General features: G+C 35.1%; 1 protein-coding gene across 1 annotated transcript in view; it reads left to right on the top strand.

The window, feature by feature from the left end:
* CIRSR (corepressor of RBPJ and splicing regulator) overlaps positions 1-12,118 on the top strand; it is a 40,227-nt gene that overhangs the window by 2,612 nt on the left and 25,497 nt on the right. The window contains exons 2-6 of the mRNA XM_082841553.1: positions 1,837-1,931; positions 7,010-7,083; positions 7,882-7,892; positions 7,980-8,044; positions 8,420-8,468. Of these exons, the coding sequence (XP_082697679.1) occupies positions 1,837-1,931; positions 7,010-7,083; positions 7,882-7,892; positions 7,980-8,044; positions 8,420-8,468 (294 nt within the window). The remainder of the gene's footprint in view (positions 1-1,836; positions 1,932-7,009; positions 7,084-7,881; positions 7,893-7,979; positions 8,045-8,419; positions 8,469-12,118) is intronic.

The raw sequence follows: 12,118 nt of genomic DNA, 5'->3' as shown, positions 1-12,118 counted from the left end.
ATGTCCATGTGAACATCTTTGGAAAGATATACAAAACAGGAATAATATTGGCTACCTGTGAATATAGTTACTTCATTTAAAAAATAAAGAACTTCTAAAAACCAAAACTTGGCTATAAAGCATTCCATTATACCAGCCTTCTTCCTTGCCCCCTAGAACACTGTCTTGTTCTATTTCTTCATGTTGAACATACTCTGTTCCAAATATCAATTTTTATTGTTACTATTTTTTTTCCCAGCTGAGGATTTATTGGCGTAAATGCAACCATATAAAAACATAAGTTATGAAAAACACAGTCACCATATACCCCCCTCCCCTGCCCTCAGCCCAGGCCCAAATATTGTTACTGTTTATTTACACAATTCCTGTCTTTTTTATTATGAAATATCTTAAACATACAGAAAAGTTAGTATGATTTTCTATTAGCAGATTCTGAGCATTTTGTAAGCAAGAATATGTTTTACTACTTTTTATTCTAGTTCATCATAAATATTCATGTATTTAAGCTCTTGAGCAATTGAGACTAGTAAAATAACTTTGTAAAATCTAAAGCTTTAAATAAATGGTAGTTATTGTTAGAATATGTTAATCATTAGAATGTTATTATTAATGTATTATTTGACCAGGCAATGACACCTTGCATTTTTCTATTGCAACTGTTTGCATTTTGAGCTACAGTGAAAATTCCAAACATGTGCCTTTTACTGCCCATCCCAAGTGTAGACTTTTCTTCTACTATAACATTACATTGGTAATGTTATGTTGGTTATGGCATGTATATTATGTTATGAAGGCAGTGGAAGAAACTTTCAGAAACTTATACCAAAAGAAATTTCTGGCATATCTGTCCCTGAAGGGTTCTCTTTTCATTGCTATTTTTGCTTTTATCTCCATATTAATCTCAGATTGTGGTGCCCATAGAAGCTTCCTATCTGAGCACTATTAAATACTGATAACTACTGTTTTGCATCTAAAATTGAATAATGGCAGTCTTGTCCCCCATCCTTCTCCCCGCACTTACCTGCCCCCACCTACATTTAATAATTATAATTTTATCAGTGTAAATATTTTTCCTTGAATTTACCTTCTAAAACTTAGCTTGTTGGGAGAGAAAGTTTTGCCTTGCTGTTTATGTTGAATGGTTATCAAACATTTTGTCCTTTACTTTATAGGAGGTGGGAAGTCACTGATACCTTTTAAACCTGGAAGTAACATGATTAAATATCCTGCATAAGTTGTGTGGGCTTTTTACCGTCACCACTTCTACGATTCTGAGAATTTCACACAGGGACACATTCAGCCTGTGGTGGTGGTGCCCTTGAGCAACTGCAGGACGTCAGATGCATCTCTTTGATTCCTCTCTTGTCTCTTCCCTTTTTTCTACAACTACCTTTCATCTCCTTTCCTTTTTTTCTCCTATTTGTCTTCCATTTCTCCTCTCTTGGGGTGTCAGTGACACCCACTGGCATCCATGGGCACCATTTAACCTTACTGGTTGTGCCCTGTATGTTTTTTGGACTAGACATATTCCATGTAGAGAGATGGTTGTTCTCATCTCTGAAACAACAACAGAGGGATTGAATGCAAGAAGCATTTGTACCCCAAGTGCTCAGCGTGGTTATCAAGTTTGACATTTTTGCCTGAAAGTTTAGCTGTTTTGAATGATTATATTTAAGGACTTATATAAAAGCACAAACCAGATTTTCAACTGTTGTTTTGTGATAATGACATTATGACCAAAATAGATGATGTTGTAAACTATATACAATAGCATTTTATATTTTATTATAAAAGAGAGCAAACTTCCTACTTAAGTTTTGTACTTTACTAATTTAGGTATGGATGGCAGAACAGAAAATATCATATGATAAGAAGAAACAAGAAGAATTAATGCAACAATATCTTAAAGAACAAGAATCATATGATAATAGGTAAGAAATTCCACTATGCTGGTGTTTTTAGAATAGTCAATTGCATGAGAATATCCTTTACTGAATCATATATTAAATTAGCTTTATTGAATTGAATGCCCCAATGATAGGATTGTATTCCCTGTGAACTGTCTTTACTCTTATATTGATAGATGGGCACTTTTTCCAACCTTACCCATAATTCACATAAAATATTGATTGATGTGACTCCACATACAGTTTATAGAGAAGTCCCAACTTATACAAAACTTAGAAGAAAAATAAATGTCTATACTTGAACTACTGAGGCCTCTTACAAAGATATTTCCTCAACATACAGTGAAATGAAAAGGTGCACAGGACAGCTTCAAGAAGTAAATTGAAGTGTCTCTACTTGACCTGCATGTCATTGTTCTGTTAATGGCAGGATCAGAGCTAGAGTTCTTCATTGGTTTACTACGGTACAGTACCTGCCCTTTAGCTATTGTCATTTATGTTTGTATTTGCAGGTCTGACACTGAAGCTGATTTCTCTTGGTTAATCAAGCAAATGAATAGTGGTGCTTTAGTTAGATAGGTCATATTTTCTCTTCCACTCAGTCGTATATTTCATCAAAACATGGAACTTAAGTGAAGTAATACTAAACTATTACTAAATACTCTCTTTAAAATATAGTATATCAAGAGCAAAATTAAAGAAATAAAATGTTTAGTTTAATTAAGTACTTTTCTCACTAATTTATTTAATCTTATTAACTTTTATTGAGTGCCTACTTCATGTATGACAACAAATGGTATTGTAGTGGCCTATAAAATTGTGATGCATAGTTTCTCTCTACCCCCAAGAAAATTTAATAAGGGATATGTACATACATACAGTTCAAGGCTGAAGGTAATAACTGATTGAAAACACACTTTATAAAAACTGTGGCATGCTAGCATAAGAAAATAATTCCATTTGGTATAACAAGACTTCATAAAAGAGGTGACATTTAAGCTGAACTGTGAAGAATGGTAAGGATTTAGATCTTTGGTTCTCAACTGAGGGCCATTATTGCCCCTAGGAGACATGTGGCAATGTTTGGACACATTTTTTTTTAATTAAAAAAAAATATTTATTTTGGCCACATCAGGTCTTAGTTGTGGCATGCAGGATCTTCACTGTAGCATGTGGAATCTTTTGTTCCGGCGTGTGGGCTCTAGAGCATGCAGACTCAGTAGTTGCAGCTCGCCAGCTCTCTAGTTGTGGCGCGCGGGGTTTAGAGCACACAGGTTTAGTTGCCCTGTGGCATGTGGGATCTTAGTTCCCTGACCAGGGATAGAACCTGTGTCCCCTGCTTTGGAAGGCGTATTCTTAATTACTGGACCTCCAGGGAAGTCCCTGGACACATTTTTTGATTGTCACAACTCAGGGGTTGGGTGATAACAGCACCTAGTGGGTAGATTCTAGGGATGCTGTAAAACAGCCTACAGTGCACTCAAAGAATGATCAAGTCCAAAATGTCAGTAGCACTACCGTTGAGAGACTGTGATTAACATATAGTAAAAGCTTATTAAAGATGATCACGGTGGGAAGATGGAGAGGATGTTCAGGAGACAGCCAATATAGTTGAGTTACACCAATGAAGAGATAGTGGAGGTGGAAATATTTGAAGCTATGCACATATCCTTAACTTTGCCCACTGATGTCAGTATTCATTGATAGATCTTGCCTGCATCAGTTATTACTGTGGTATTCTAATAGTGATTTTCTATTTCAGTCCCTATACATTGTTTAATTTGAATTCTTCTGGAAAGAGGATTTTTTCCTTTTCCCTCACTTATTTATTTAATCATTTATTCCTATCAGCCTGGACTCAGATGTTTATTTAATCGGTTATAATCTAATACTCTTATTTATTTTTTTGCTCAAATTGTTCCAGTTGGCCTTTGCCTGCTCTGTCAGCTTGACTCCTATGTCCATTTAACATGCCCCATCCTTTTTAAAAAAAAAAAAAAAAGTTCTTCCTGGCACTACAGGATCATCAAAAATTTGTCTTTTATTTTTCCCTGCTCCAGCATTGGAGCAGTTTTATTGGTTCTTTTTACTGAAGAAAGATATTTACATACCAGGATCTGGACACTAGGTGTGTTCATTGCTTTTAGGTTTGTTTGTTTGAATTTATGAGTATATAAAAGCAAATTTATGAGTATTTGGAGTGATTTGCTACATTTTTCTTTTTTTTCTCATTCAAAAGTATTGTCCTTGATAGCCAGTTCTGTTCCTTAGTACTCTGTTTTTTTCCCTTTTAAGTTTTTAACTGTCCTAGATGTTTCTTAATGTTTGTGGATATTGATCCCTATGTACATTTTTTTAAAGATGACAATCACATTTATTATTCTGACTGGACAAATAAAAGGATGCCCAAAAATCTGTACATTTCACTCAGCTTAGAGTCAACAGCAAAAAAAAAAAAAAGAATCTGTACAGGTTTTTAGTTGAAGTTAAAACAGAAATGCCAATATCATAGCTTTTCCTTTTATTTTGTATACCTGTTGAGTTTTGCACAAAATGAAATTGATATTCCAGTTTTGATTTTGTTATTTTTGTTTCAATATAAATGAAATGCTTTTTCAGGGGTGGGAATATATAAAACAAAATTTGCCATTTTTAAGTGTGCAGTTCAGTGGCGTTAATTACATTCACAGTGTTGGTACCATTACCACTGTCTATTTCCAAAATTTTTTTCATTACCCCAAATAGAAACTCTATACCCATTAAACAATAACTCCATTCCCCCTCCCTCCAGCCCCTGGTAAACACTATTCTTCTTTCTGTCTCTATGAATTTGCCTATTCTAGGTATACCATATAAGTGGAATTACACAGTATTTGTCCTTTTGTGTCTGGCGTACTTCACTTAGTATAACATGTTCAAGATTCATCCATATTGTAGCATGTATCACAGCTCATTCCTTTTTATGGCCAAATAACATTCCATTGTATGTGTATACCACAGTTGGTCTACCCATTCATCCATCAGTGGACACTTGAATTGCTTCTACCATTTGGCTGTTTTGAATAATGTTGCTATAAACATTGGCATACACATATTGTTCAGCTCCCTATTTTCAGTTCCTTTGGGTATTACCTAGGAGTAGAATTGCTGGATCATCTGGTAATTCTGTGTTTGGCTGTTGAAGAACCACGCAACAGTTTTCCATAGGGACTGTACCATTTTACATTCCCACCAGCAATGCAGTTTTTCTACATCCTTGCCAACATTTGTTATTTTCCTTCTTTTTTTTTCTTTTGATAATAGGCATCCTAATGACTACAACATGATATCTCATGGTTTTAATTTACATTTCCCTAATAACTAGTGATGTTGAGCTTTTCACGTGGTCCATTTTTTTAAATGGTGTTAATTTAATATAAAATATAATTTATATACTTTAAAGTATATGTTGGTTTTAAGTGTATTTATAGAATTTGGAGCCATCACCATAATTCATTTCAGAACATTTTCATCATCCGAAAAAGAAATCTTGTACCCATTAGCAGTCACTCCCCATTTCCAGACCCTGTGCCCCCTAATACCTCTCAGCTCTAAGTAACCACTAATTTATTTGTCTCTATATATTCACCTATTCTGGAAATGTCATATAAATGGGATCATACAATATGTGGTCTTTTGCGATTGGCTTCTTTCATTTAATATAATTATTTAAAATTTTAAAATTAAAAAATTTTAAATGTATTTTTAAAAACATTTTTTTCACTGTTTTTGAAGTTCATCCATGTTGTAGCATGTGTCAGTAGTTCATTCCCTTTTATCGCTGAATAATATCCAACTGTATAGAGGTAGATCCTGTCATCCTTTTGCCCTCTTCTTCTTTTACAATTCTTTGTAAACACCAGTGGGAATAAGAAGTGAGGAACTATAATCATGTAGGCTATCCTTTGTGATAGCCTTTTCCAAATAAGAGGAAATTCTGTTCACTCTTTAGCCTTCTTCTTTATAATCAGTACTTTACTTGGATCTTATGAATTAAAGCTTTAACTTGACTGTTGATTCAATTTGTAGCAGAGCTTTTTTTTCTAAAAAGCACAGCATATCTCTCTAAACAGAACCCAAACAGGGAACTTTTGGTGTTAAAACAGAAATGATAAAAAAGAAAATGAGGGGCTTCCCTGGTGGCGCAGTGGTTAAGAATCCACCTGCCAATGCAGGGGACATGGTTTCGAGCCCTGGTCTAGGAAGGTCCCACATGCCACAGAGCAACTAAGCCCGTGCACCACAACTACTGAGCCTGCACTCTAGAGCCCGTGAGCCACAACTGCTGAAGCCCACGTGCCTAGAGCCCGTGCTCCTCAACAAGAGAAGCCACAGCAGCGAGAAGCCTGCGCACCGCAACGAAGAGTAGCCCCCACTCACTGCAACTGGAGAAAGCCCGCACGCAGCAGCGAAGACCCAATGCAGCCAAAATAAATAAACAAAATAAATTTATTAAAAAAAAAGAAAGAAAATGATTTTTAAGATGCAGCAGTCCATCATAGTAATTAACCTGTTGTAGATTATCTTTATTCTCTCTTCATTGGCCTCGCTAAAGAATTTGATTCTCTTATTGCCTTTGACTCTTTTAAGAATTAATTGGATTTGCCTTCCTAAAGAAATTCCAGAGAGACTCATTTTTCTAGAACTGTTTGATTCCTCACAATTAATGAAAAATGTTGGCACTATTTAACTTAATTCCAAATTTGTGTTGGCGTATAGGATTTCAAAGTTGTCCCTATTTCCACAGCATTTCAAAGTTTCAGAAAAGCATGTGAGGGGAAGCATGGCATTTTTTCCCTCATTTCAGTTGGGAGTGCCGGGATCTCTCAGGTAATGAGGAAGTCTCAGAATTTACAACTAGTTACTAAAGAGGCAGCACTGTTGGAATTTCCAGTCAGATATTTCAGATGTCATCTAATCAGTGGAGTAAACTTCTGGAACTTTATCTCTAATAAAAATAGTTTATCCTAATTCCCTTAGGATTTAGGGGTATGGAGGGACAGTTTTTCTGTAATATTTTCCTCCTACAAAAAACTGCTAACTTTATGTCTTGTTTTATTTAGATTGCTTATGGGAGATGAACGTGTAAAGAATGGCCTTAATTTCATGTATGAGGCTCCACCAGGGGCTAAAAAAGGTACGTGGTCATTTCCTTTTTTTAAGTCTTTGATGTGTTTGCAAGTAAAGATTGAGAACTGTTATGACAGACATTGTTTAGAAGTTGCTCTTCATCTTTTAAAATTGCTATTATTTTTGTAAAATAATTTTTTAAAATACTGCAATCAATACAGTAGAATAGGGCTTCCCTGGTGGCATAGTGTTTGAGAGTCCGCCTGCCGATGCAGGGGACACTGGTTCGTGCCCCGGTCCGGGAAGATCCCACATGCCACGGAACGGCTAGGCCCCTGAGCCGTGGCCGCTGAGCCTGTGCATCCAGAGCCTGTGCTCCGTAACGGGAGAGGCCACAACAGTCAGAGGCCCGTGTAGTGCCAAAAAAAAAAAAAAAATACAGTAGAATAAATACTAAAAATATTTGTCTAATCTAGTAATAATTTCATGACTTGTCCTTTGGGGAGGAAAATAATCTCAACATCACCAGAATTACATTTATTCTTTTATAATTTGTGTATTTAGTCCTTCTTACTGAGTATACTTGTAAATACAAAGCATAATATTCACTGTCAATGAAAAATATAAAAGTTTAAAGACTAGAAATAAATGTGCTTATTAAACACTATTTCTTATTCACTGTTTTTTATCCTTCAGTGATTTGAATTTTATCTTATGAAAGAAAAAAAGTCAAACTAATACATTCTTACAAGTTACAATTAAATACCGTGATATCATAGTGTCGTATATGATAGCAGACTTTTATGTTGAAGTTTTTAACTTGACCTACCTTTTTTTCCTCCCATGTTTTTGATATGCAATCAAGAAAACAAAGAGGTAAAGTACTGTTTTCTATGTTTGGATTTATTTGCAATAGATTGTAATTTTATGGAAAAATTGAAAGACTTTAATGAATGTTTTTAGAAAGAAGAAACCGAAGGAGAGACTGAATACAAATTTGAATGGCAAAAAGGGGCCCCACGAGAAAAGTAAGAGCTGGTTTTCTTTTAAGATAAAATGTGTATCATTAAATTTAGATAATATCCCATCTTATGTTGCCTTTTTATTCATTAGAGAAAGCAACTAATGTGAAAAGTTATTTTTAATGATTTGTCTTATGCAACTCATTTGGTTGATTATAGTCTTTAGTTCTATTTTTATTTTTTTCATTTTTTTAAATCACAGATCATCAGACTGGATACTTAATAATGAAGTGGTGTTTGCAAATACTAAATAGATTTTATTGTTCTATTTATTTATTGAAGTCGTACATTTCATAATTTACTCAGAACTATAAAACTATTTTTAGTTTAATTATTAAATTGTTCTTAATATTGAGTTTGTACATTTTCTCTCCTTAATAGATATGCCAAAGATGACATGAACATCAGAGATCAGCCCTTTGGTATTCAGGCAAGTGACACATATTTATACTGTAAGAATAAGTTTTTTTTATAAACACTTCTTTATACTGTTGTCCAAAAGGTATTTAAGCTGAAAAGGGGCTCTGTGGTTTCTATTTGTATCAGATAATAGAAGGACTAGGAGAGAAAATACTAAATATACTAAACTGATAAAAGATAGGATTCAAAGTTTTGTAGTAAGGGTTATAATGATAATGGTCTCTGTGGTTTTCAAGGAATTTGGAGAATTAGCTCAAGGTCAAAAAAATATATAAAACTGTCTGGAACCAGAACAAACTATCATCAGAGGGCCAGGTCCTTGTTATAAATAACATTTTTTTTGAACACTGCCTTACTTATTCATTTATATATTACTGCTCTATTGGCAGAGCTGAGTAGTTGCAACAGAGACCTTTGGCCCATAAACCCTATAATATTTGCTATCTGGCCCTTTACAGAAAAAGTATGCCAGCCCCTGGTTTAGGAAATTGAAACCTCAAAGATTAATTTTTTTAAATGAGAGGATTTAACATTAAGCCATGAAATCATTCTTTTTTGGTATTTTACCATTTCTTTTTGGATGACAGTGTTTTATTTCCACAAAGTAACACACAAAAAGAAATAGGAGGGACTTCCCTGGTGGTCCAGTGGTTAAGAATCCGCCTTCCACGCAAGGATTCTTCAATATACGCAAATCAATCAGTGTGATACACCATATTAACAAATTGAAGGATAAAACCTATATGATAATCTCAATAGATGCAGAAGAAGCTTTAGACAAAATTTAACACCAATTTATGATAAAAACTCTCTACAAAGTAGGCATAGAGGGAACCTACCTCAACATAATAAAGGCCATATATGACAAACCCACAGCCAACATTGTTCTCAATGGTGAAAAACTGAAACCATTTCCACTAAGATCAGGAACAAGACAAGGTTGCCCACTCTCACCACTGTTATTCAACATAGCTTTGGAAGTTTTAGCCAAGAAATCAGAGAAGAAAAAGAAATAAAAGGAATCCAAATCGGAAAAGAAGAAATAAAACTGTCACTGTTTGCAGATGACATGATACTATACATAGAGAATCCTAAAGATGCTACCAGAAAACTACTAGAGCTAATCAATGAATTTGGTAAAGTAGCAGGATACAAAATTAATGCACAGAAATCTCTTGCATTCCTATACACTAATGATGAAAAATCTTAAAGAGTAATTAAGGGAACACTCCCATTTACCATTGCAATAAAAAGAATAAAATACCTAGGAATAAACCTACCTAAGGAGACAAAAGACCTGTATGCATAAAACTATAAGACACTGATGAAAGAAATTAAAGATGATACAAACAGATGGACAGATATACTATGTTCTTGGATTGGAAGAATCAACATTGTGAAAATGAATCTACTACCCAAAGCAATCTACAGATTCAGTACAATCCCTATCAAACTACCAATGGCGTTTTTCACAGAAATAGAACAAAAAATTTCACAATTTGTATGGAAACAAAAAGACCCCAAATAGCCAAAGCAATCTTGAGAAAGAAAAATGGAGCTGGAGGAATCAGGCTTCCTGACTTCAGACTATGTGACAAAGCTACAGTAATCAAGACAGTATGCTACTGGCACAAAAACAGAAATATCGATCAATGGAACAGGATAGAAAGCCCAGAGATAAACCCATGCACCTATAGTCACCTTATCTTTGGTAAAGGAGGCAAGAACATACAGTGGAGAAAAGACAGCCTCTTCAATAAGTGGTGCTGGGAAAACTGGACTGCTCCATGTAAAAGAATGAAATTAGAACACTTCCTAACACCATACACAAAAATAAGCTCGAAATGGATTAAAAACCTAAATGTAAGGCCAGACACTATAAAACTCTTAGAAGAAAACATAGGCAGGACACTCTATGACATAAATCACAGCAAGATCCTTTTTGACCCACCTCCAAGAGAAATGGAAATAAAAACAAAAATAAATGGGACCTAATGAAACTTAAAAGCTTTTGCACAGCAAAGGAAACCATAAACAAGATGAGAAGATAACCCTCAGAATGGGAGAAAATATTTGCAAATGAAGCAACTGACAAAAGATTAATCTCCAAACTTTACAAGCAGGTCATGCAGCTCAGTATCAGAAAAACCAACAACCCAATCCAAAAATGGGCAGAAGACCTAAACAGACATTTCTCCAAAGAAGATATTTAGATTGCCAACAAACACATGAAAGAATGCTCAACATCATTAATCATTAGAGAAATGCAAATCAAAACTACAATGAGATATCATCTCACACCAGTCAGAATGGCCATCATCAAAAAATCTACAAACAATAAATGCTGGAGAGGGTGTGGAGAAAAGGAAACACTCTTGCACTGCTGGTGGGAATGTGAATTGGTACAGCCACTATGGAGAAAAGTATGGAGGTTCCTTAAAAAACTACAAATAGAACTACCATATGACCCAGCAATCCCACTACTGGGCATATACCCTGAGAAAACCATAATTCAAAAAGAGTCATGTACCAAAATGTTTATTGCAGCTCTATGTACAATAGCCCGGAGATGGAAACAACCTAAGTGTCCATCATCAGATAAATGGATAAAGAAGGTGTGGCACATATATACAATGGATATTACTCAGCCATAAAAAGAAACGAAATTGAACTATTTTTAATGAGGTGGATAGACCTAGAGTCTGTCATACAGAGTGAAGTAAGTCAGAAAGAGAAAGACAAATACCGTATGTTAACACGTGTATATGGAATCTAAAAAAAAAAAAAATGTCACGAAGAACCTAGGGGTAAGCGGGAATAAAGATGCAGACCTACTAGAGAATGGACTTGAGGATACTGGGAGGGGGAAGGGTAAGCTGGGACAAAGTGAGAGAGTGGTGTGGACATATATACACTACCAAACGTAAAATAGATAGCTCGTAGGAAGCAGCCACATAGCACAGGGAGATCAGCTCGGTGGTTTATGATCACCTAGAGGGCTGAGATAGGGAGGGTGGGAGGGAGGGAGACGCCAGAGGGAAGAGATATGGGGACATATGTATATGTATAACTGATTCACTTTGTTATAAAGCAGAAAGTAACACACCATTGTAAAGCAATTATACTGCAATAAAGATGTTTAAAAAAGAAAAAAAAAAACACTTCCTAACACCATACACAAAAATAAGCTCAAAATGGATTAAAGACCTAAATGTAAGGCTAGACACTATAAAGCTCGTAGAGGAAAACATAGAACACTCTATGACATAAATCACAGCAAGATCCTTTTTGACCCACCTTCTAGAGAAATGGAAATAAAAACAAAAATAAACAAATGGGACCTAATGAAACAAACTTTTGCACAGCAAAGGAAACCATAAACAAGATGAAAAGACAACCCTCAGAGTGGGAGAAAATATTTGCAAATGAAGCAACTGACAAAGGATTAATCTCCAAAATATACAAGCAGCTCATGCAGCTCAATATCAAAAAAAACCAACAACCCAATCCAAAAATGGGCAGAAGACCTAAATAGACATTTCTCCAAAGAAGACATATAGATGGCCAAGAAGCCCATGAAAAGCTGCTCAACATCAGTAATTATTAGAGAAATGCAAATCAAAACTACAATGAGGTATCACCTCACACCAGTTAGAATGG

Source organism: Leucopleurus acutus (assembly GCF_964270905.1).
Source record: "Leucopleurus acutus genome assembly, chromosome: 6".
In the NCBI taxonomy this organism is placed as follows: Eukaryota; Metazoa; Chordata; class Mammalia; order Artiodactyla; family Delphinidae; genus Leucopleurus; species Leucopleurus acutus.
The sequence above is the reverse complement of the archived record's forward strand: the minus strand, read 5'-3'. Positions and strand labels throughout refer to the sequence as shown.